This window comes from Petromyzon marinus, chromosome 52 (assembly GCF_048934315.1).
Source record: "Petromyzon marinus isolate PM22_M1 ecotype Great Lakes invasive population chromosome 52, UKy_Petmar_22M1.pri1.0, whole genome shotgun sequence".
Lineage (NCBI taxonomy): Eukaryota > Metazoa > Chordata > Hyperoartia > Petromyzontiformes > Petromyzontidae > Petromyzon > Petromyzon marinus.
The window spans coordinates 6,061,761-6,085,740 of NC_133718.1; the positions used below are offsets into that span (position 1 = coordinate 6,061,761).

Below are 23,980 nucleotides of genomic sequence, written 5' to 3' on the forward strand. Positions count from 1 at the left end.
TCCGTGATGATCATGATGATGAGAGAGAGACACACAAACTTCAAATATGCAGCAGGCGTCAGGGTCGGGATCGAACCGACAACCTCCTGTATACCTAGCGAGGTAGATAACATCTCCTAGCATCCGTGATGATCATGATGATGAGAGAGAGACACACAAACTTCAAATATGCAGCAGGCGTCAGGGTCGGGATCGAACCGACAACCTCCTGTATACCTAGCGAGGTAGATAACATCTCCTGGCATCCGTGATGATCATGATGATGAGAGAGAGACACACAAACTTCAAATATACAGCAGGCGTCAGGGTCGGGATCGAACCGACAACCTCCTGTATACCTAGCGAGGTCGTTAACATCTCCTAGCATCCGTGATGATCATGATGATGAGAGAGAGACACACAAACTTCAAATATACAGCAGGCGTCAGGGTCGGGATCGAACCGACAACCTCCTGTATACCGGGCGAGGTAGTTAACATCTCCTAGCATCCGTGATGCCCCACAACACCTCCTCTCTGTCTCTCTCTCTTGCTTGCGTTCATATAATAAAGGTTTTGGGTTAGATCACGTAAATATAAATGTGCCGTTAAACCCGCCACCACCCGACACAGCCAATTAGTAAGGTTTGTCACTCGTTACTTGTACACAATCTAGCTGTCACCTGATGATGCTGGTTATTATTACTGGCGAAACGTCGTACTCGAATTGTGCATGTTGTGGGTTTACTATCCAACACACCGGTGTTGCTAAGGTAGTAACGAATTGGCATATTTTGTTTACATTACAATCCTTACTAATTGGCCGTGTCGGGTGGTGGCGGGTTTACCGACACATTTACATATATTCACGCGATCTTGCCCAAAAACCTATATTATGGATAATATTGGTCGCGAAAGCCTACGACGTGTTTAGCTTCACAACACCTGGATCGTAAATTTCGATTTAAAGCTTTCGTGACTGCAATGATTCATCTTCTTTGGTTCTTTCGGTAAAGTCACGTAGAATGAGAATAAAATAATAAATTGATAAAATATTATCATTGTGTTATTTTATTTGATCAATTTATTATTTTATTCTCATTCTACGTGACTTTACCGAAAGAACCAAAGAAAACACCTGGATCGGTTCATATGGTTGGGTCTCAGCCGAGTCACCTATATGCAGCCAAATTTTTTTTATCAGTCCACTGCTGGATGACCCCCCCCCCCCACCCTCCCCCATGGCGATGCTAGCCCCGTTAGCTCTCCCCGTACTGATTTTATTTTTCTGTGGGGGTGGACAGAACACTCAGGTGGAGCACACCGCGGTGCTCGGTCGACCTATTTTTTGTTCTTTATACCGCACGGATGCACAATACCGCACAAAAGCGTGCACAGCCAATTACGCTTCACTAAAAGGCATCTTGCCATGAGAGAGAGAGAGAGAGACGCTCCGGACACAGAAAGAGAGAGACAGCAGCTCCAGACAGAGGCTCCAATTAACTTGAAAAGCGTCTCACTGTCCAAACGTGCGTGGGATTGCACTGGTCCATCTTACTACGCCACTGCGATATGTTTGTTTTTATTTGAGCAGGTATAACCCACTGAGCTGTATGGCTTCTTTTTCAGAGGTGACCTGGCCACAAACGACAGCGCAACGAAGTGGCTTATCATGCGAAAATTTACAGCTTGCCAAGTACTCTAATCGCGTGTTGATTCTAAACGTGGAGGGAAAACCGAGAGGAGACGGGGAAAAACATTTCCATGCAAATTCCAAATATATAGCAGATCTCCTGTGTACCAGGCGAGGTAGTGAACATCTATATCAGGGGCTAGGGAAATTATACATTCCGATGGTAGGGGAATTGGAATGAAAAGCTGTAGGTATTCGCCGACAGCACTTGCCCCAACGGCGTGGCAAAGGCTACACGGGTAGCTTTGTCTTTGTGCGTACCCTGGTGATGGCGTGCGCCACCGCCATGCCCATCATCTCGACGAGCTGCTCTTGCGTGAAGCCGTAGTCTTCTCTCAGCTCCTTGTCGATCGCCAGCGCCTCTTCCCGGCTGAAGCACACACGCACGCATGCACACACCACACACGCACACATGCACACACCACACACGCACACATGCACACACCACACACGGACAAAGATAAAGATCCCCCGTATAGCCCTTTAACAGTAGGTTGGGGGCGGGGTGAAAGTGCTGTTAGTGAGTAGCACCTATGAAGGCCGGCACGGCACGCGAGGGGGTTGGTGGCCAACTCCACACACACACACACAAACTGGCAAGACAAATATCCCCGTATAGCGTTAACAGACTGTTGGGGCAAGTGCTGTTAGCAGACACACACAGTTTAACATGTAGGGCTTTCGCGACCAATATTATTCATAAATGTGTCGTAACCCTCCACCACCCGACACGGCCAAACAGTAAAAAAAAAGTGTCATGTTGACAAAAGACAATTAGTTCACTACTTTAGCCCACCGGTGTGTTGAAGAGTGAATCCACAATATTGAAAGTTTGAGTACGACGTTTCGCTGGTAATTACATACACACAGGCAGGCACCAGCACCTACGAGTGCCGGCACAGCGCACGAGCACAGGCGGACCCAGGACAGGTTCGGGATATCACTCGCCGCTTGTGTTGTTAGCCATGGTCGGGAATTGAACTCGGGTGTTGGGTTGGCCGCTCTTGAATACAAAAACAACAATTGGAGACGTCCCTCTTCAAATGTTCTCGAGGGGGAGGGGGGGCGCGCTAGAGAGCTGTCCAGTCTCGACTCTCGACTTCTGGGTCTACGCTTCCACGCTAACGAGACGTCTTGGAATAGATGGCAGTAAGCCACACTTTGCCCCAGCGCACGCGACCGGAGACTAAGAGGCAAGGGTGGGGGTAGAGCCGTCCATAGTGGGGGGGGGGGGGGTGTGGGGCCCCTCCCCCCACTCTGTAGGCCCCCCCATTAGCCCCCCCCCCGATGCCTTCAAACCGAATCGTAAGTTTTACATATGCCACCGCGACGCAGGAGCGCGGGGGTCCCCCAACGCGCGGGGCCCCGGGCAGTCGCCCTGATTCGTCGCACCTTGGGGACGGCCTCTGTTTGGGATGGTAGGGTGGGGGGGGGGGTGCGGTGGGGGTAGGGGGGGGGGCTGTGGGGGAGGGGGTTGGTTCATGAACTCGACCCATTGTTGCAAATGCCGCGCCGAGAGACTGAATGGAAGCGGCGTCGTCGTCTGGATTGGGAGCGCCAGCAACGAGGCGCCGTGAAGCGACGCGCGACCGTGGCGGCATCGGCGCTCCGGGCAACGCGTTCCATACGCAGGAGAGAGCAGATGATGTAGGTGGGGTCTCGGTGATGGCCATGCACATGATGATGATTATGACGTTGTTTCTTGATTTGAAGCTTTCGTGGCTGCAGGAATCCATACTCTGTGGTTCTTTCGGTAAAGTCACGAAGGTATGAATAAACTGAAATAAAACAAATCGCGACGTTTCGGGCGCAACACTCAGCATCGGGTCATCAGGTGGGACAACCACAGCAAGAAAAAAAAACAGCTCTCTCAACCACTTCAGCAATTGTCTCTTGCTGTGGTTGTCCCACCTGATGACGGACGCTTGTGTTGCGCCCGAAACGTCGTGATTTGTTTTATTTTAGTTTATTTATACCTACGAAAGAACCAAAGAGTATGATTTTTATTTAAAGCTTTCGTGACTGCAGTGATTCATAGTCTTGGTTCTTTCGGTAAAGTCACGTTGAAGGGAAACATCGTGAGAATTTTATTGCTTTATATATTTTATTATTTTATTGTTTCCCTTCAACGTGACTTTACCGAAAGAACCAAGAATACAAAGAGTATGATGTTGTTTGTTGCGGATTTTATTTTCTTTCTCCGGGTTTTTTTTGTCCCCACCCCCGCCGCCCCCCAATGTTTTAGAAACACGCCTTGAGATGATTTCGATCGTTTTGCTGCCGTAAATGTCCACGTGATGATAAGCCGCTTTCTTGAGCTATCGTTTGTGGCCAGGTAGCCTCTGGAAAATAAGTTAATATCGTCAGTGGGCTTTACCTGGTAAGATGGGGGAAAAAAAGTCAGCGTTACACGTAGCAGGATTTCGCGACCAATATTATTCACAATAAAGGTTTTTGGGTTAGATCGCGTAAGTATTAAAAAAAAAGTTTTATTTGTATCTTTTGAAGTGATTTGTTTACCTTTCCTATAACGTTGCATTCATGTCGTGTTTTTTTTAAATATATTGTTTGTTGTTGTAACGTTCTGACCCGCCCCCAAATCGGAACGCCGGTGAAAAACCAAAGAGCTTCGTAGCTAAATCGGATTCCTCCAGTATAAATATTCCCATCCTGTTGTGGTTTGCTTTTTTTCCTCGACCTGTTTCGCGTCGGTTTAATTTTGTAGTCCGTGTAAATTCACTGTAGCGCGACCTCCCCATCCATAACCAAATACGACGAGCAATAAACACATCACACGCGAACCTTTTAGAGCGAGCGAAACAAAGGGTGCAAGTGGGAGGTCGGGTGCGAAAATGATCGCGTGGCGATGATGGAAATGAACCGACCACTGACCTCCCACGTCGCTCACGCAGGGGACGCGATCGCAGTCGCCTCTCGTTGCATTCCATTTTTAACGTTGACCCCCACCCCCATTCCACCTAAAGCCCGCCCCCCTCCCCCACATTTTATTTTACCACCACCAGCACCATCGCGCTCCATCGCAGTGGGGGGGGGAGTGGGGGGGGGGGGAAGGTCAAAGATTCCCCCCACCCCCGTGTAACCTTAACAGACTGTTGGGGCAAGTGCTGTTAGCGAGCAGCACCTGTGAAGGCCGGAGGAACGGTACACGATGGAGTGGGTGGGCCAGCACCACGCCCGACCGCCTTTGTCTCCACAGTGGCGATGCTTACCGGTTAAAGCCCACTGACAGCACCACGCCCGACCGTCTTTGTCTCCCCAGTGGCGATGCTTACCGGTTAAAGCCCACTGACAGCACCACGCCCGACCGCCTTTGTCTCCCCAGTGGCGATGCTTACACAGCGGTACTAATTTGAGGCCGAGCCGACCTAGGGGAGGCCCCAGGACCGATTCAGACAATCGTCACGGGTGTTGGCCGTGAGCGGGAATCGAACTCGGGTGGGTGGGGTTCGAAGCGTGGCACGCTCACCGCTGCACCACCGCTCCCCACGTGTGTATCAACATTGCCCTCCCTGAGTTTCATGCAAAATTCGACAATAACAACAAAATGTCTCTTCTTGTTATTTCTGCTTGCCGACCCCCCCCCCCTGCTCCATCCACATCTCAACGTTCAATCTCGGGGGGGCGGGGAGGGCAGCGGTGTGGAGATGAGAGGGGATAAGGGCGGGGGGGGGGGCTTTGGGGACTGGGAGGGTGGGGTGGCTGTGGGGGGGGGGGCCTCTGAACCGTGGACGGAAATGTGAATAAAAACTAATTTACTTGGCGTGTGTTTCACGAGTGGCGCGACGCGCTCGGAGGCCGAGGGAGAGAGAGGGGGTGAGAAGGAGAGGGGGAGAGAGAGAGGGGGAGAGAGGGGGAGAGAGGGGGAGAGAAAAATACGTATTTTTTTTTCATTTAAAAAGGGGGGGGGGGAAGCATATAAAGCAAAACAATGCAAAAAAAACTGAAATGATGAACGAAGCAAAGTGCCTGACTAAACCGAGCATCTTCTTGTTTCCTCTGATCGTAAAAAAAGAAGAGAGGGGGAGAGAGGGGATAGTGAGAGAGGGAGGGAGAGGGAGGGGGAGAGAGAGGGAAAGCAACGGCACTTGGCAAGGGACGCGTGGCCTCTGAGACTGAAGGGAACCCAGGGGAGGAAGGGGGAGCGCAAAGACAAAGGTGCCCCGTGTAGCCGCCTTCAACACACTGTTGGGGGCAAGGCAAGTGCTGTTAGCGAGCAGCATCTATGAAGGCCGGCAGGGCCACACGCGGGGATAGGTGGCCTGCACCAAAGACAAAGATACCCCCCGTGTAGCCTTCACCGACTGTTGGGGCAAGTGCTGTTAGCGAGGAGCACCTGTGAAGTATGGAACGGCCACACACGCCCGGCCACCTTTGTCTCCCTAGTTGCGATGTTTACGCTCCACACCAGGTACTCATTTTGAGGCTGAGTCGACCTAGGTGAGGCACAGGACCGGTTAAAATATTCGCCACTGGGAAGCGAACTCAGATGGCTGGGCTTGTCGCGCAGTGCGCTAACCACTGCACCACACACACACCACACATACACGAAACACACACAGCACACACAAGACACACACATACACCCCACACACACACCACACATACACCACACACACATACACCCCACACACACACCACACATACACCACACACACACAGCACACACACCACACACACAATACCCCCACACACACAGCACACATACACCACACACACACAGCACACACACCATACACACATACACCCCCCACACACACCACACAGACCACACACACACCACACATACACGCACACACACACCACACACACATACACCCCACACACACGCACACACCACACACACACCACACACACATACATCCCACACACACGCACACACCACACACACACACATACACACCCCACACATTCAACCCACACACACCACACACATACACCCCACACACCACACACATACACCCCACACACCACACACATACACCCCACACACCACACACATCACACTACACCCTACACACATACACCACATACACACACATACAACCCACACACATACACCCTCACACACACACGTACACAGCAACGTGGCCCACGTGTGGCCGGTCTCAAATCCCAGCCGTATTTATTTAAAACATATATTTACAACAACAACAACAATATAAACGTGTTTTGCCGCCGTTAATAACGTGATGATGGGCACTGCATCGAGAGCTTTCAGATGCGCTTCAGCTGTCGTCTGCAAGGCTCTTCCGATATTAGGAAGCCATTGGAGCTATGCACTTTTAAAAATCTGAATTTAAAACTAATTTAGTTAGTACTGATATTCGTGTTTAGTTTGTTGTCCTCACCCGCAACTCCGATTAGCACAGTCGGCTACGTACGGTGAGATAGAAGTCCAACGCCTCTATATAAGGAACGAAACGGGTGGACTTCTCCACCAATCTGGCTGTCGCCTGATGAAGCTGGTTGTAATTACTGGCGAAACGTCGTACTCAGATTGTAAATGTTGTGGCTTGGCTCTCCAACACACCGGTGTTGCTGTACTAGTGACGAATTGGCCACGTTCTGTTTACGTAGCAACCCTTGCTAGTTGGCTGTGTCGGATGGTGGCGGGTTTTAACGACACATTTATATATATATTACGCGATCTAACCCAAAAACCTCTATTATGGGTGCGAAAGAAGTTCAACGTACATACATAAAACATTTCAAAAATGCCCTATTATTGTGTTACCAGCCCCACCCAGCTATATTGATGTTTTTTTTTCAGACGCGACCTGGCCACAAATGACAGCTCAGCGAAAGTGGCTGAACGCGAGGAAATTTACAGCAACCAAACACTGCGAACGCATGACGTTGATTTTAAATGTGCAGGGGGAGGGGGGGGGAAATACCCGGAGGACCCGGAGAAAAATCCACGCGACCACGGGAAGACGGACGTGCAAACTTCAAGTATGCAGCAGGCGTCAAGGGTTGGGTTCGAACCCACGGCCTCCCGTATGCCTGGCGTGATAGGCACCATCTCCTAGCCACCGCGACGCCCATACATACAACATGCATGTTCGGCGTGGTTCTGGGGGAGCGCATTTCATATCGAATCGTTTCGCCAACACGATGAGTTGACTTCATGTTTTGCTCGTCTCTTAAATGTGTTTTTATTTTACCGAGAGGGGTGGGGGGAGGGGGTCTCAAAAAGGGGAGCTTTTGTAGTTGCTGAGCGAATAACCGGCCACGCAAATACATAAAAAAGTGTTCCCAGGGCTTACACAACAAAAAATACCACACACACACACAATACGGAGCCATTGACCCAGACGCACCGTCACAATTCATTCAATGCTACGGTTAAGACGGCCGGTGGTCTCCATTATATTTTACAATTAAACATTAACGGCCCTTTTATGAATGCACCGCCGGACAAACGCCTCCCTATGCCTTGCAGTTTTTGGGGGTTTGTTTCACCATACTTCACCACGCCGTTCATTGTGTGCCAGTGACGCAGTGGCCCTGGACCGGCTTGCGTTTGCACTGCACCTGATGTTTTTCATGGCCGGGAATCGAACTTCGGTCACCGGGTTCATAGTGCAGTGCGATGAACTAGAGGCTTTAGGGTGGTATTGATCCGAACTTTGGCTTTCATATGCGGTGACCGACACGTTCCACATATTTATTGATCATCGCCATCACGTGACTGGTCCCACGTGTGTTCGGCCTGTCATTAAATAGGCCCTGACCCTCGTCACGTGACCGTGAGCCGCCAATTCAATGACGCCGCTCGAAGGAACGCTCAAATCATAGTCATCATCATCATAATCACCATCATCATTATCATTACCCTCATCATCATCACCTCCATCATCATCACCACAATCACCTCCATCATCATCATAATCACCACCACCATCATCATACTCTCATCATCATCATCATCACCTCCATCATCATCACCATCATCATCATCATTACTCCCATCATCATCATCATTACTCCCATCATCATCACCTCCATCATCACCATCATCATTACCACCATCACCATCATCACCACCATCACTATCACCTCCATCATCATCACCACCATCATCTCCATTTCCATAATCACCATTATCACCATCACCACCATCACCATCATCATTACTCTCATCATCATCATCATCACCATCATCGCTTGCTCAATGCACCACGTCGAGTATCTCAGCTCAACCACCCGGCCGAAGCCTTCACCCAGCCAAGATGCAACGTTGGGCCAACGTTCCATGTTTCGGAATCAGAATTTTCTACTTAGACTGCAGGAGGAGGAATCCGATGAGCTATGAAGCTCTTTGTCACAGATGTCCAGTAGGGGCACGTGGTCAGCGAGTTACACAAACGAACAATACCAAAAACACAACGCGAGCACAAAACAGATACAAGGTGAGCAAGTCACGACAAATAAATACATTTGAAGCGTGTAAGTACAGATTGCATAAATACATAAATTCCTGGACATTTTTCAACACAAAATGCAAGCTTGGGCAGGGCAACAAAACAACAACAACAGTCCCAGACCACACCAAGACAACAACGCACAGTCCCTCCAGTAAATTGCACATGAACATTGGACTATCGATACACGGGTACTGGGCTACGTGGCTCACGACAGCTCGACATTCCAAGTTTAGCTTTTCACACACACACACGCATAATCTACGCATGCACCTCCCCAAGCCAATTCATTAGATAACTCATTTTGTTGATGTTGCTGCTTCTGTGTTGGCAGCAGTACGCGTGCACAAACAACAACAAGCACCTCAACACACTCGTCAAATAGACTCGACATCTCTGGCCTCCCTACGTGCTTGTGAAGGGCCTTTGCCCGAAACGTCGCCTGTTCTATACTTTCTTTTTCAGACCGCAGTGTTATTGACGAACGTGTTGCATCTGTTAGGAACACCCAAGGTATTGAGAATACATTCACCAGTTAGATAACGTTGCCAATCCAGCACTGGGACAATACAATACTAATGGTGATGATGATATATTTTTTTACGCGATTCCAACCGTATCGATTGAGAACATCGATCGATGCGAAGGGGATTCCAGCCAAATTAACCGGAACTTTCTGGACAGGCCACGCATCGAGAACCGGATCGGCGGGGCTATGAAATGACGATGGACATTAAAAAAATCAGTACCACAATACAATTGTTGAAGAAATGTGTGTATGCTGAACTTCTTTCGCACCGTACGTAGCCAACCGCGATAACCGGAGGCTGCAACGTGCCGCCGCGGTTGAAACGGCTTTACAAATAATAATTTGAAAAAATAATTAAACGTTTTAATTATCTCGTGAACGCAAGCCAGACACGCGCACGCACACACACAAAAACTCAAAACCATCCCACCACCATCACAGCCGGGTGGAAAGGGGGAGGCGGTAATTGAATTTGCTGAGCGCGCGGTAGATGACCTTGCGTGCACGGAACACGTTGGTGAAATAGGGGGCAGCGCTTATTCGACAAAGGCGGACGTGAATGAAGCCCGGATTGCATTCACTTCATTGACAAAAGTCTCAGACTAACCCCTCCCCCCCCCCCAAAAAAAAAACCTCGCGAGAATCACGCTGGTGTTAATTCACGGGCGAATTTACCGAATACATGTATTTACACACTGCCTAGGAATCTTTGCATTGCCGCTGTTGTTGAATTTTTCTTTATGCTAGCCGCACAAAACGAGTAGGGGGGGGAGGGGGGGTTGGAATTTTAGACGCATTGTGGAACGCTGCCTGAACGCGTAAGCGACCTCGTTGGAATTCCTTGACCGTTTAAAACGCGCGACGGATGTGGTTGGTTCATACGGTCATCATCATTATTGGCGTGAACAGACGTGCTCTATCCACTGCTGGTTGAATGCCTTCCCCGCCACCCCCCCACCCCCCCCCCCCCCCCACCTTGTGTCAGTCATATGGGTTGTTCGACCATGCTTCACTATGCTGTTGAGCGAAGGGATGGGGTAGATTTGGAGCGTTCGCGACTGCAGGAATTACGTAGAAAGAAAATCAATTAAATTATGGAATACGACGTTTGGATTGCAATGGTTACGGTTGCTTGTGTTGCAATCGAAACGTCGCATTCTATTATTTTATTTATTTTCTTTCTACGTGACTTTACCGTAAGAACCAAAAAGCTATTTAAACTAATTTGTTTTATTTGACCATGTTTAAAGGCCCCACTGAGCTTTTTCAGAAGCGACCTGGCCACAAATGATAGCTCAGCGAAGTGGCTTATCACGTGGACATTTATAGCAGCCAAATACTCCGAACGCGTGGTGATGTGCATTCTGAAATGTCAACGGGAAAACCCGAGGACGCGGAGATTAAAAAAAAATCCACGCGACCACGGGGAGAGAGACAATGAGACGCGCCAACTCCAAATATTACAGCAGGTGTCAGGGTCGAAATCGCACCCACGCCCTCCTGCATACCAGCCGAGGTAGTTAACGTCTCGCCACCATGACGCCTTGGGAAGGGTGGGGGGACAGGGGGCCACAGAGAACCATAATAGACATCACTCGCCACCAACTTGAAGTGTCTGTGGAAATTAAACTCAGGTCGCTGGGTTCACGGTGCAGCGTGCCAATCGCTACGCCACCACTCTCCCCCCCCCCCCCCCCCCCGTTGCAATAACACGTATTATTATTATTATTCCTTCTCCTCCCGCTGCCGCGGGTCACGTCCGTCTGCCCTGCGGCACCTTCGATGAGCAGGGTGGGCCAAGTGCAGTGCTAAAGAAGTTCAACATACGTACACTCACACGCCGGGAGGTCACTCCATCGCTGGCTGACCGTCGGGCCGTGTGTCTGGCGTGGGCCGGCGTTGTCGACCGACAGTAACATTTGTAACGAACCCCGAACGTCGCCAAATCGCACAAATCTGACCAGGTGGACAGATCGAGCGGATCGCGATAGCAAGGTTTGCGAGTTCACATCCTGGCTGTAAGAGTACCCGTGGTGGGGAGCGGTAGTGTAGTAGCGGTTAGCGCGCTGCGCTACGAACCCCCGTTTCCCCAGTTCGATTCCCGCTCACAGCCGACACCGGTGACGATTATCTGAACCGGTCCTGGGCCTCCCCTAGATCGACTCAGCCTCAAATGAGTACCCTGTGCGATGCGTAAATATCGCCACTGGGGAGACAAAGGCGGCCGGGCGTGGTGCTGGCCACTCACCCCCTCGTGTGCCGTGCCGGCCTTCATAGGTGCCCGCTAACAGCACTTGCCCCAATAGTCTGTTAAGGCTATACGGGGGATCTTTGTCTTTGGTGGTTTATACAGCCCATAGTTCCTCCACGATTGTTAAAATAAGCACCACTTTGTGTAGAAGTCAACAGCGGTTGTCGTACGGATAGACACACACACCCCACACACACACACACCCACGTCATAGGAATGTGGAATTTCCATCGCTAGCTCTGCAGGGCTGTAAAAAGGGTGGATGCCCGCCAATGCGTCAATGCATATTTGAGTAGTGGGAGACCACTTTGGGTTTTTTTTCATTTGTTTTAACCGCACAAGTTAATATTCTCACGAAACACAAGCACACACGGTAATTGCACAAAAACTACATTTTGTTGTTGTTCTTCACGACCTATAAGCTGTGCGATCTGAGCGTGGCTTTTTCACTCCAGCGCTGTCCTCCAGACAGTCTCGTCCCTTCACCTGATGAAGGCCGCTTGTGTGGTGGCCGAAACGTCGTGAGAATATTATTGTGTTATTTTATGTTATCAATTTATTATTTTATTCTCATTCTACGTGACTTTACCGAAATAACCAAAGAAGATGAATCCTTGCAGTCACGAAAGCTTTAAGTCGAAATTTGTTGTTGTTGTTGAGCTCCCGTCGCCATCAGAGGCTAACATTTTCCATTTTAATCCTGTTGCACGGTACGGTAAATCTACAGCGGTGCAATCGAAACCCCCTTAATGTCCGAAAGATGGACGCAGTACAAACGCGCCACGTGTCCTTGAACGGCGCTCCGCGCAGCTGACAGCGATTTTATTTAAAATTATTATTATCACGATCGCCATCATTGCGACAAGATCGCCTTGGAAACAACATCAGCATCACCATTGATCAAGCAACAACAACAACAACAACAACCGCCACCACAACCGCATTATTATTTTTTCTCTTTTCTCCAGCGCATTTTTTACCGAATGGGACGGTCGCTTTGTTGACTCGAGCGTGAGCAGAAAGAAAGACCCCCCCCCCCCCCCACCCACTCCGCAAGCCATTAGTCCGGGACAGCGGCCAAAGTGTGTTACATTCATTAGCGGGCGTTCACGATTGCTTAAGGAGGTTAATTAAGGCCTGGGGGCGGGGGGGGGGAGCGGAGAACACTGGGACGCACACCGCCGTCTGTGATGTGTTGTTGTTGCAGTCCGCAGCGTGCGGATCAACCACCCCGCAAACGCTGCATCCCGTCGCAATAAAAAAAAAAACCGCACGCGTCGACGCGGGGAGGAATTCGATGAGCCACGAAGCTTTTTTTTGTTTTGTTTCACGGGCGTCCAGATGGTTGACACCACGACCTAGGCTCGCAAGCCACGGGTTCGTGAACCCGTCTGTGCGAACCGCAACGGAGTGTGGTCCCCTCGTGTGCCTAGGTGATGGGGTTTTTAAGAATTGCTTCCTCTCTCTCACACAGGCCACTCTTGCTTTAGCGCCCACGTGCAATAAAAAAAACAATTAGGGTTGAGAAGGCGGAATCAAAAATGAGTCTTCGGACTCAGTGAGGCTTTCCTGAATGAATGGCTCTGATGACCGACGATGCAATGTGTTGCTAGTATGGTAACGTTATGTAAGCTCAAATTTGCCGTTTTTATATTAAAGTACAGTTATCTGCTTACTGATTTCGCAAAAAATCAAAGTGGTTTCTTAATCAAATCAACATGGGGAGAGACTCATCCGCTGTTTACAGCCTCGACCTAGTGGTGGGAATTCCACGTTCCTATGGCAGGATACCAGCTGTCATTATTCGCTACGAATGAATACGTGTTGCGTTGATTTAAGCTCTGAAATAATTTCCAACGTGTATTTATATCCCGTATCAGTGTGGCCGTCTCAAGATATTGTACGGCAAGAGTGCATTTTTGTTCTACACAGGCTCACATAGAGACCCCTAGACTCACACCGAGACCCAGGGTCTCACACCGAGACCCAGAGTTTCACACAAAGACCCACAGACTCACGTGTAGACTCACGGAGACCCATAGCATTTATGAGGCTCATAGACTTACACAGAGATTATCAGATTGAGATAGAGACCTGAATGCACGGCAACACAATGTGGCTTTATACAGTGGCGTTGAACAAGACCGCGTTCTGAACGCGCTGTACAGAATGAGAATATTTATTTAGACTGGAAGAATCCGATGAGCTATAAAGCTCCCTTTCCATCAGATGTCCAGTGGGACATCAGTAGGACACGTACAGACACGGCGGGCTCGTGTTTACTTCAGAGAGAGAGACCGAGGGAGCCAGTCTTAACGGGAGAGGACAAGAGAGAGGTATTGAACCTTGACTTGAACAGGGGGCAAGCGAGCTGACATCAAGAGGTGTTTTGGAGGTAAAGGGAGTCGCGGTTTTTTTTTAGACCGTGGGGCGCAACAGAGGAGCATGGACGACCTCCCGCCGAGCAAAGGTTCACTTGGGGTGCGTTAACAGAAGGTTCGTGACCGACATCATCCATAATACAGGGGGGGGGGGGGTTGTGGTGAGATCGCATAAATATATAAATGCGTCGTTAAATCCGCCAGCACCAAACACAGCCAATTAGTAAGATGTGTCACGTAAACAGAACGTGGCCAATTCGTCCCTAGTACAGCCACACCGGTTGTGCGTATTGGAGAGCCAAGCCACGACATTTACATTCTGAGCACGACGTTTCGCCAGTAATTACAACTAACATCATCAGGCACCTTAGGATGGCTTTCTGCACAACGCCGCTCAGCGGGTCTGTGCGTCTCGCCGTGGTGCACTAAGTGTGTGTCCCCCCCCCACGTGTTCTGCTCTTCCCCGCAAGCTCTTGCGAATCGGCGTTCGTCTCCGCCGTGCCGTTGTCCGCTGCGAGCAACTCGTTGTTAGCCCGTGGGCCCAACGACGGGAATGGGGGGAGGGAGATCAAGGACGTAGTGTGTGGTGGGTAGGTGGGGGGGGGGGGGGGGCAAAGCAATGAGAGAGGGGGAAGGGGAGAAATAATTGGGAATGAGAGGAGGAGGATGGGGAAAGGCACGGAGACTTTGGAGATAATGGATCAGGAGAAGCAGAATAAAGGATCGGTAGTTATACTGGAGAAATCCGATGAGCTATGAAGCTCTTTTTGTGAAACCGGGTGGTGTAACACCGACGCCTCCACGTGACCCATCGCGTGAGCAGCAGGAAGTCACGTGGACTTTTGAGTGTAACTTGGAACGGCCGTGGAATGCCTCTAACCCAGTTAGTGATTCTTAACATTTAATGCAGCCTAGCACCTCTTTGGTTATCAATCGTTACATTTGTTTATAATGTTAATAAATACATCGGGTTTGATGAAATAAAGTGAGTCGTAACGTACGTGTCCGTGCTTAATTTGTGTTTCGATCATTAACTTTCTAAAAAAAAAAATCTGCCCCAAGGAAGGGCATCTCGCACCCCCAGGGGGTGCACCCCAGGTGGAAAGCCACTGCCCGAGTGGAATGTTTATTTCGCCGGCGGTTGGGCGAACGAGCCGTCATTGCAGGGCTGCGCCTTTAACCATTAGCCGACTACAAAACGACCAACAATAGGAACAATATCCTGTTCGTTCACAGACTGCCTCTGGGAGAAACAACAACTGCACAAGTGCTCCGCGTACGCAGTGAAGGATGGTGCACTGTGTTCGGAATAAATGAAAATGCACTTATCCACGACATTAGCATCGGGGGTCGCTCATTCGTATCGGCGCGGGCCCTTTTATAGGCGGCGCCACAAGTGGACAGACGCAGGCGGTGTGATGCTTTCTACTGCCGTTTCCATTCCACCCGTCACACCCCCCTACACACACACACCACACACTCCCCACACACACACACCCCACACACACACACCCCATACACACACCACACACACCTCACACACACACCCCACACACACCCCAGACACACACCCCAGACACACACCCCAGACACCCCACACACACCCCAGACACACCCCACACACCCCACACACACACACCCCACACACACCCCAGACACACCCCAGACACACCCCACACACCCCACACAAACCCCACACACACACCCCACACACCCCAACCACAAACCCCACACACACCCCAGACACACCCCACACACCCCAACCACAAACCCCACACACACCCCAGACACACCCCACACACCCCAACCACAAACCCCACACACAGACCCCACACACACCACACACAAACCCCACACACCCCACACACACACCCCACACACCCCACACACACACACCCCACACACACACCCCACACACACACACACCCCACACACACACCCCACACACCCCACACACACCACATACACCCCGACACACCCCACACACACACACACCCCACACACCCCACACACACACCCTCTCTTATCCGTGAACACAGCTGATAAGAGGATGAATCTGGCGCTAGCACACGGAGGTCGTGAACCTGCGCCTACCGGAGACGCGCGCGTCTCTTCAAGAAGGACTGCTTCAAGACAAATCCACGCATTCCATCCGTGGCGGAGGAGCGGCGGGGGGGCGAGGGGGGGCTGGTCGGTCCTCCTCCCCTCTCCCCGCGTGGCGTGCAGCGAACCGCGAGCCGCGGTCTCGAACAGGAATCTCCTCTTATCTCCCCGAATGCAATAAAGGATGGAAGAGAGAGAGAGAGGCATGTGGGGGGGGGGGGGGGATGACGCTAATAAGGTTCTGAAATTGTCATTTCAAATCTCCCCCCCCGCCGCCGCCCCTCCACCTCCTCCTCGTCCATCCTCCAGGCGTCTCCTGTCGCCTTCGTCGCTGGGCGCGCGCTCGCCCCGTCCGCGATCAACCCCGGGGGACGTTCGCCGCGCCCGTGTCCGGCGGGGTTCGCTCCGCCTCGTGCCCGCGGGCGTGCGACGAGCGCGGGGCGCCATCGACGGCGGCTCGAGGGGAGTCGCGACTCGCGCAGGGCGCTGGGGAAGTCGTTGCGAGCGAGACGGAGGCGGCCCCCCTAGGTCGACTCGGCCTCAAATGAGCACCTGGTGCGGTGTGTAGTAAACAGCGCCACTGGGGAGACAAAGGCGGCCCTGGGGTGGTGTTGGCCACCCACCTCCTCGTGTGTTGTGCCGGCCTTCGTAGGTGCTCGCTAACAGCACTTGCCCCGACGGTTTGTTAAGTCTACACGGTGGATCTTTGTCTTTACTCATTGTTTTTTTCGGTAAAGCCACGTATGTAGAAATACAATAAAATTATATTAAAACAAAAAACAATCACGACGTTTCGATCACAACGCAAGCGATCTTCATCAGGTGTCAAGAACAAATCACGGAGGTAAATACAACAAAAAGATGAGAGACGAGAATTCAACAAACCTGAAAAAACATTATGTGAAGCACATCCAGTCAGGCCAACAACACAGTTAGACACTTCCTGGCGGACCACGAATTTCAGAAGTGTTAAATTTCGTGTTCAACCTTTGGATTGCACATACCAGCATAGATAGAATGAAAAATACGAGTTACACGGTCAGTAGAAATACATTTACACCAAGAGGTAAGGAGGGAGGAAAGAGGCAGAGAGAGGGGGGGGGGATGAACAGAAGCTTAAATAGGAAATACGGTTGGAGGGGGGGAGGGCCCAGAGCGAGAGCGGCAGCTCAAACACGTGTGAGGAGCGGTGGTGTAGTGGTTAGCGCGCTGCGCTATGAACCCGGCTGACCCGAGATCGATTCCCGCTCACGGCCACCGACACTGCTGACGATGATATGAACCGGTCCTGGGCCTCCCCCCTAGGTCGACTCAGCCTCAACACGATTTTTCGGATTGACCCCCAACAAACTATGACGTCACGTCCGTGCTTTTCCCAGCTGCTCATACGCGCTCGTTCATTGCTCTGTTGTGATCGCGAATCGATGCCGAGGGCACAGAGACTGCCCTCCCCCCCCCGCACACCGCGCCAATAAATACCAAACTGATTCCCATCGACAACAGCGGGATATTAACAGCAAATAATAAATGAATACATACATACAGACATCGACATATATAGATCCATCAATAATGAAGGATCTCTTACATTTTACGCCGAGGCAATCATGGAGCGGCGACAACCATCGCGCAAAAAATCATTTCCGCGTGAAGGAATTGCGACCGCGATGAATTTCGCAGGCGCGTAATGCTCATCGAAAGCCGCCCGCTGATTTGGCGTTTTCTCCCCTTGTTTGTTGTTCAAAAAATGTTTTGAAGCGTTCATTTACCTCCCTGTTGTGCTTGGAGCGCAGCAGGGGGTCTCTGTGTGAGTCTGTGCGTCTCTACGTGAGATGCTGTGTCTCTGTGTGAGTCTATGGGTCTCTCTGTGAGTCTGTCGGGCTCTGTGTAAGTAATTTGTGACCAGGCTGAGACCATCTTATTCACTGCACTTGGAAATCCCGTCTCATCACGGGCGGCCGAAATCCAGATTCAAACACAGATTCATAGCTGCGCGCACTTCACTACAAACCCAGCCACCTGAGTTTGATTCCCTGCCACGGCTACACATCAGTGGAGAGTAACAACTGAACCGGTGCTGGCTGACCCTATCTTTTCACCAAACCACAGTGACCCCACACGCTGACGTATGATCAGAAAACCTATAAATGATCATTATTATTGTTATAAACACTTTGTGCGGACGTGGTCATTATTGGGTTGTCGGCTGTGTGTGTGAAGAAGCCACGTGTGGAAACAGCCAAAACCCGCGCATATCCATCGTGGTGAAGTATGGTCAAACAACCCCCTGTGACCGACAGGGAATGGAGGGGATGGTAGGGCTCATTCTTCAGCGGCTTGTTTAAAGGGCTGCAAAAATAAACAAAAAATGTCGCTGAAGTCCAAATCCCAATGTGGCTGTACATTTACGGGAACAAAAATCGCTAGAAGGGCAAAGTGAAGCAAGCATCGAGTCATTGATGCTCGTCTCCCGTTTACAGCCCTGCAGAGCCGGTTCTGGAAATTCCACATTCCTATGGCAGCGGCGGGTCTATGCATGTACGTTGAACTTCTTTCGCACCGTACGTAGCCAGCCGTGCTAATCGGAGGTGCGGGGTAAGGACAACAAACTAAACACAACAGCAAGCAGTTCTAAAGAAATTAGTTTTCAATATAGATTACTGTATTTAAAAGTGCATCACTTCAGTGGCTTCCTCATATCGGAAGAGCGTTCCAGACGGCCGCAGAAGCGCATCTGACAGGGCGACTATGTGTTGTGTATAAATCAATCAATCAAAGTGTATTGGTCGCATACACAGTTACGCTGATGTTATAGCGGGCGCAGCAAAATGTTTGAGTTGTCAGCTCCACAACATTGCACTAGAATGTCTAAACAAACATTAGAAAGACAAATAAACAATCACGAAATATCCGTGAGTGTGTGTGTGTGTACGTGCCGGCCTTCATAGACAAATTAAACAATCACGAAATATCCGTGTGTGTGTGTGTGTACGTGCCGGCCTTCATAGACAAATTAAACAATCACAAAATATCCGTGAGTGTGTGTGTGTACGTGCCGGCCTTCATAGTCGCTATTTCCCCCCCTCGCCCCCCAACACAGAGGACTTTAATTCGCGACCTTCCCAATGTGAGCCGCTCGCTCGATTTACTGATGAAGTCACCAAGCGACCCGTGAAAATATTTCCGCGCCCGGCACACCACGTCCAGTACACCCCCCCTCCTCAAGCCTCACCACCCCTCCACCACCCCACCCCCACCAACCACGGCCACAAATCCCCATGCCGCCTACTGGGAGTCCACCGTCGAACCGGGAAACCGACGCGCGACGTGAAATGAACATAGGCGAGGAGGAGGAGGCGGGGGGGAGGGGGGCTGGCATAGGAACGCCCCCCCCAACTGCCCCTGCCCCCCCCTCCGACCCCCCCCCCAAATGCCCCCTGCCCTCCCCCTCCCACCCCCCCAAACTGGTCCCTGTACCCCCCCCCACCACCCCCCCAAACTGCCCCCTGCACCCCCCCTCCCACCACCCCCACCGCCCCCTGCACCCCCGGTCCCCGGGCCACGCGGTCTATTTTTAGGGGACACGGAGTGGGGGGCGGAGTGGGGGGCGGGGTGGGGGGCGGAGTGGGGGGCGGAGTGGGAGACGCTGCGAGCGACCGCGTTGACGAGACGGGGGGTCGGCTGGACTGGAGACGAGACGACGGGGCGATGACGCTCAGCCCTTTTGACGGATCGCAGAAGCGCCCAGGGTCGTCGTGTATTTATTGTGTTGCATTCTGAACGAGAAAGTTTGTTTTAACTTTTACCGTTTAAGGCCCCGACGGAGCTGTGTAGATTTGTTTTTATCAGAAGCGACCTGGATATCGTGATAGCTCAAAAAAGTGTGACTTATCACCGTGTGGAAATGTATAACGGACAAATATACTCGAAACGCGTGACGTTCATTCTAAATGTGGAGGCAAAAACCGGAGGACCCGGAGGAAAAAAATCACGCGACTACGGGCTAGTGAGACACGCAAACTCCAATTATACAGCAGACGTCAGGGTAGGGATCGAACCCACGACCTCCTGCATACCAGGCGAAGTAGTAACCATCTCGCCATCCTGGTGATGATGATGATGAGAGAGAGAGAGTCACGCGAGTTCCAAATATAAAGCATGGGTCAAGGTCGGAATCTAATCCACGACTTCATGTATACCAGGCGAGGTAGTTAACATCTCGATATCGTGATGATGATGATGAGAGAGAGAGACACGCGAACTCCAATTATATAGCAGGCATCGTCATGGTCGGGATCGAACACACGACCTCCTGTGTACAAGGCGAGGTAGTTAACATCTCGCCCCCACTCTCGACCCCCCACACAGAGTTGCTGAGCACGGTGCCCCCCCCCGCCCACACCGCCCAACAAAAAAAGGCCCCAAAACGCCAAGCGGTCAGCGACAAACAGCACGAGCGAGGTTGTGAGAGATCACGATAATGCGCTGCTGGGATTGAGCGAGGTTGTGACAGATCACGATAATGCGCTGCTGGGATTGAGCGAGGTTGTGAACGATACGATGATGGGAGGAGATTCCCAGTGCGATAGGAAGACGCAGCGCAGTGTTGTGGCGTGAAGTGCGGTGAGTGCGGAGCGGGTGGGTGGGTGGGTGAGTTAGTGAGTGGATGATTCAGTGAATAGGTGGGTGAGTGGATGAGTAAGTGTTGTTGTGACCTGTAGTGTGGTGGTGGTGGTGTAACACAGTGTGGTGGTGGTGTAACACAGTGTGGTGGTGGTGTAACGCAGTGTGGTGGTGGTGTAACACAGTGTGGTGGTGGTGTAACGCAGTGTGGTGGTGGTGGTGTAACACAGTGTGGTGGTGGTGTAACACAGTGTGGTGGTGGTGTAACGCAGTGTGGTGGTGGTGGTGTAACGCAGTGTGGTGGTGGTGTAACGCAGTGTGGTGGTGTAACACAGTGTCGTGGTGGTGGTGTAACACAGTGTGGTGGTGGTGGTGTAACACAGTGTGGTGGTGGTGTAACACAGTGTGGTGGTGGTGTAACACAGTGTGGTGGTGGTGGTGTAACGCAGTGTGGTGGTGGTGGTGTAACGCAGTGTGGTGGTGTAACACAGTGTCGTGGTGGTGGTGTAACACAGTGTGGTGGTGGTGGTGGTGTAACGCAGTGTGGATGAGATGACGAGTCCACCACGTGGGTGATGAATGAGCGAATTCCATGCGTCAACCATCCGTGGTGGAGTCAATCAGTCAAGCAGAAGAGAGAGAATGGTTGTGGCTTTAAAACAAATTATGTTTTAAATTGCATTTTTACGTGTTCAATCTTGCGCCAATAAAACATCGTTCACGTATCGGACAACTTTTTTTATTGCTGTTAATTTACAAAAATGAAAAATTGCGCCGATAACCTTTTGTTAAGAGCAGCTGCTTTGGATCAGTGGTTCTTTTAATGTGTGTCACGGGCGCGATAAGGCCGGTTAGACTGGAGGTGTTTGGCGATGGTGATGATCATGGGTGGGAATTCAACTTCTGGATGCTCGGCGCATATTTACGACAACAAAGGACGAAGATCCCCTCCCCGCCGTAAAGCCTACGCAGACTTTTGGGGCAAGTGCTGTTGCTAGCGAGTTGCACCTATGAAGGCTGACAAGGCGCACGAAGGGGTGGCTGGACCAACACCACGCCCGGCCGCCTTTGTCTCCCCCAGTGGCGATGTTTACACACCGCACCAGGTACTCATTTGAGGCTGAGTCGAGCTAGGGGAGGCCCGGGACCGGTTCAGATAATCGTCACTGGTGTTGGCCGTGAGCGGGAATCGAACCCGGGTCGCCAGGTTCATAGCGCAGCGCGCTAACCGCTACACTATCGCTCCCCACAACACACACACATTCACACACACAGACACGATCATTCACACACACAGACACACTCATTTACACACACAGACACACTCATTCACACACACAGACACACTCATTCACACACAGACACTCATTCACACACACACAGACACTAATTCACACGCACAGGGACACTCATTCACACACAGACACACTAATTCAGACACATTCACACACACAAACACACAGACACTAATTCACACACACAGACACATTCACACACACAGACACTAATTCACACACACAGACACATTCACACACACACAGACACTAATTCACACACACAGACACATTCACACACAGACACTAATTCACACACACAGACACATTCACACACACACACAGACACTAATTCACACACACAGACACTAATTCACACACACAGACACACACACACACAGACACTAATTCACACACACACACATTCACACACACACACACAGACACTAATTCACACACCTGCGCGCGCTCGCAGCTCAAGAGTTGTCCACGCCACATCTCGAACGCGACACTTTTCTTCCCCGACTCTCCACCCCCTCGGCAATCGCCTTCCGATTGTTGCGGCCGAAACGTCGTGTTCTTTTATTATTATTTTCTACCTACGTGACGACTTTACCGAAAGAACCAGAGAGTGTGGATTCCTGCAGTCACGAAAGCTTAAAATCAATATTGAACTCAGCAATAGCCCATCCCTGAGCAGGTGTGACGACCCCCCTCCGCCCCCCAGGTCACTCGGGTTCGATTCCAAGCTGGGATTTGTGGTCACCGGCGAACTCTAGGATTGTAAACGTCGTGTGGGTCCTCTCTCCAACACGCCGCCGCCGCCGCTGTTGCTGCTGCGGGAACTAGCAACGCATCGGCACGGTTTGATTACTTTTGACAAACCTTACTCAATTGGGCTGGTGGTGTGTCGGGTGGTGGCGGGTTGTAACGACACATTTATAATTACGTGATCTAACCTAATAAAAAACACACACACACATCTTTATAGGGAATCCCAGACTTCTCCGCTCAATGAAGGCACCGCCGCTTCTTTCACTGAAGGCGTCTCACACCGGTGCCGATTGCTGATTTACTCTACGAGTGAGTGGCGATTCTAAGACGTCAATTCAAAAGAAAACATCCCCGTGTCTCTCTCTCTCTTCGCACAGCCGCACTGACCGCCGAGGTGAAGTATGGTCATATCGCCCGCCACGTGACCGTCATGCACTGCGCAGTTTGGAGACTCGGTCAAACAGACACAGATGTGTTTAGTGGCGATCTGCTTGGCTCTACTCTGCATTCCCATTGTGTTTTGTTGTTGTTGTTGTGGCTTTCTGACTCGCCCCAACTGGACATCTGTGAGAAAATAAGAGCTTCGTCGCTCCTATCGGTGGCAATTATTGATGACTCGATGAGTGATGATTTTAGACGCCACGGCAGTCGTTGACCCACGTGTACTCTGCCGTTGCTTTCTGGAGTTTTCAAAGTAACGGGGATGATGATGATGGTGATGCCGGAGGAGATCAGAATCATCATGATATTTATTTGTCCTCGAGAAATCCGATGAGCTATGAAGCTCTTTTTATTTTCTCACAGATGTCCAGTAGGGGCGAGTCAGAAAGCCACAACAACAAACAACAACAACACAATGGGAGTGCACAGTAGAGGTAATCAGATCGCCACTAAACACATCTGTGTCTGTTTGACCGAGTCTCCAAACT

General features: G+C 50.9%; 1 protein-coding gene across 2 annotated transcripts in view; it reads right to left on the reverse strand.

Annotated features, from left to right (window-relative positions):
- Positions 1-23,980, reverse strand: part of LOC116953477 (yjeF N-terminal domain-containing 3) — a 105,305-nt gene that overhangs the window by 17,786 nt on the left and 63,539 nt on the right. For both annotated transcript variants that reach the window (XM_032973711.2, XM_032973710.2), the window contains exon 2: positions 1,933-2,041. In XM_032973711.2, the coding sequence (XP_032829602.2) occupies positions 1,933-2,041 (109 nt within the window). The remainder of the gene's footprint in view (positions 1-1,932; positions 2,042-23,980) is intronic.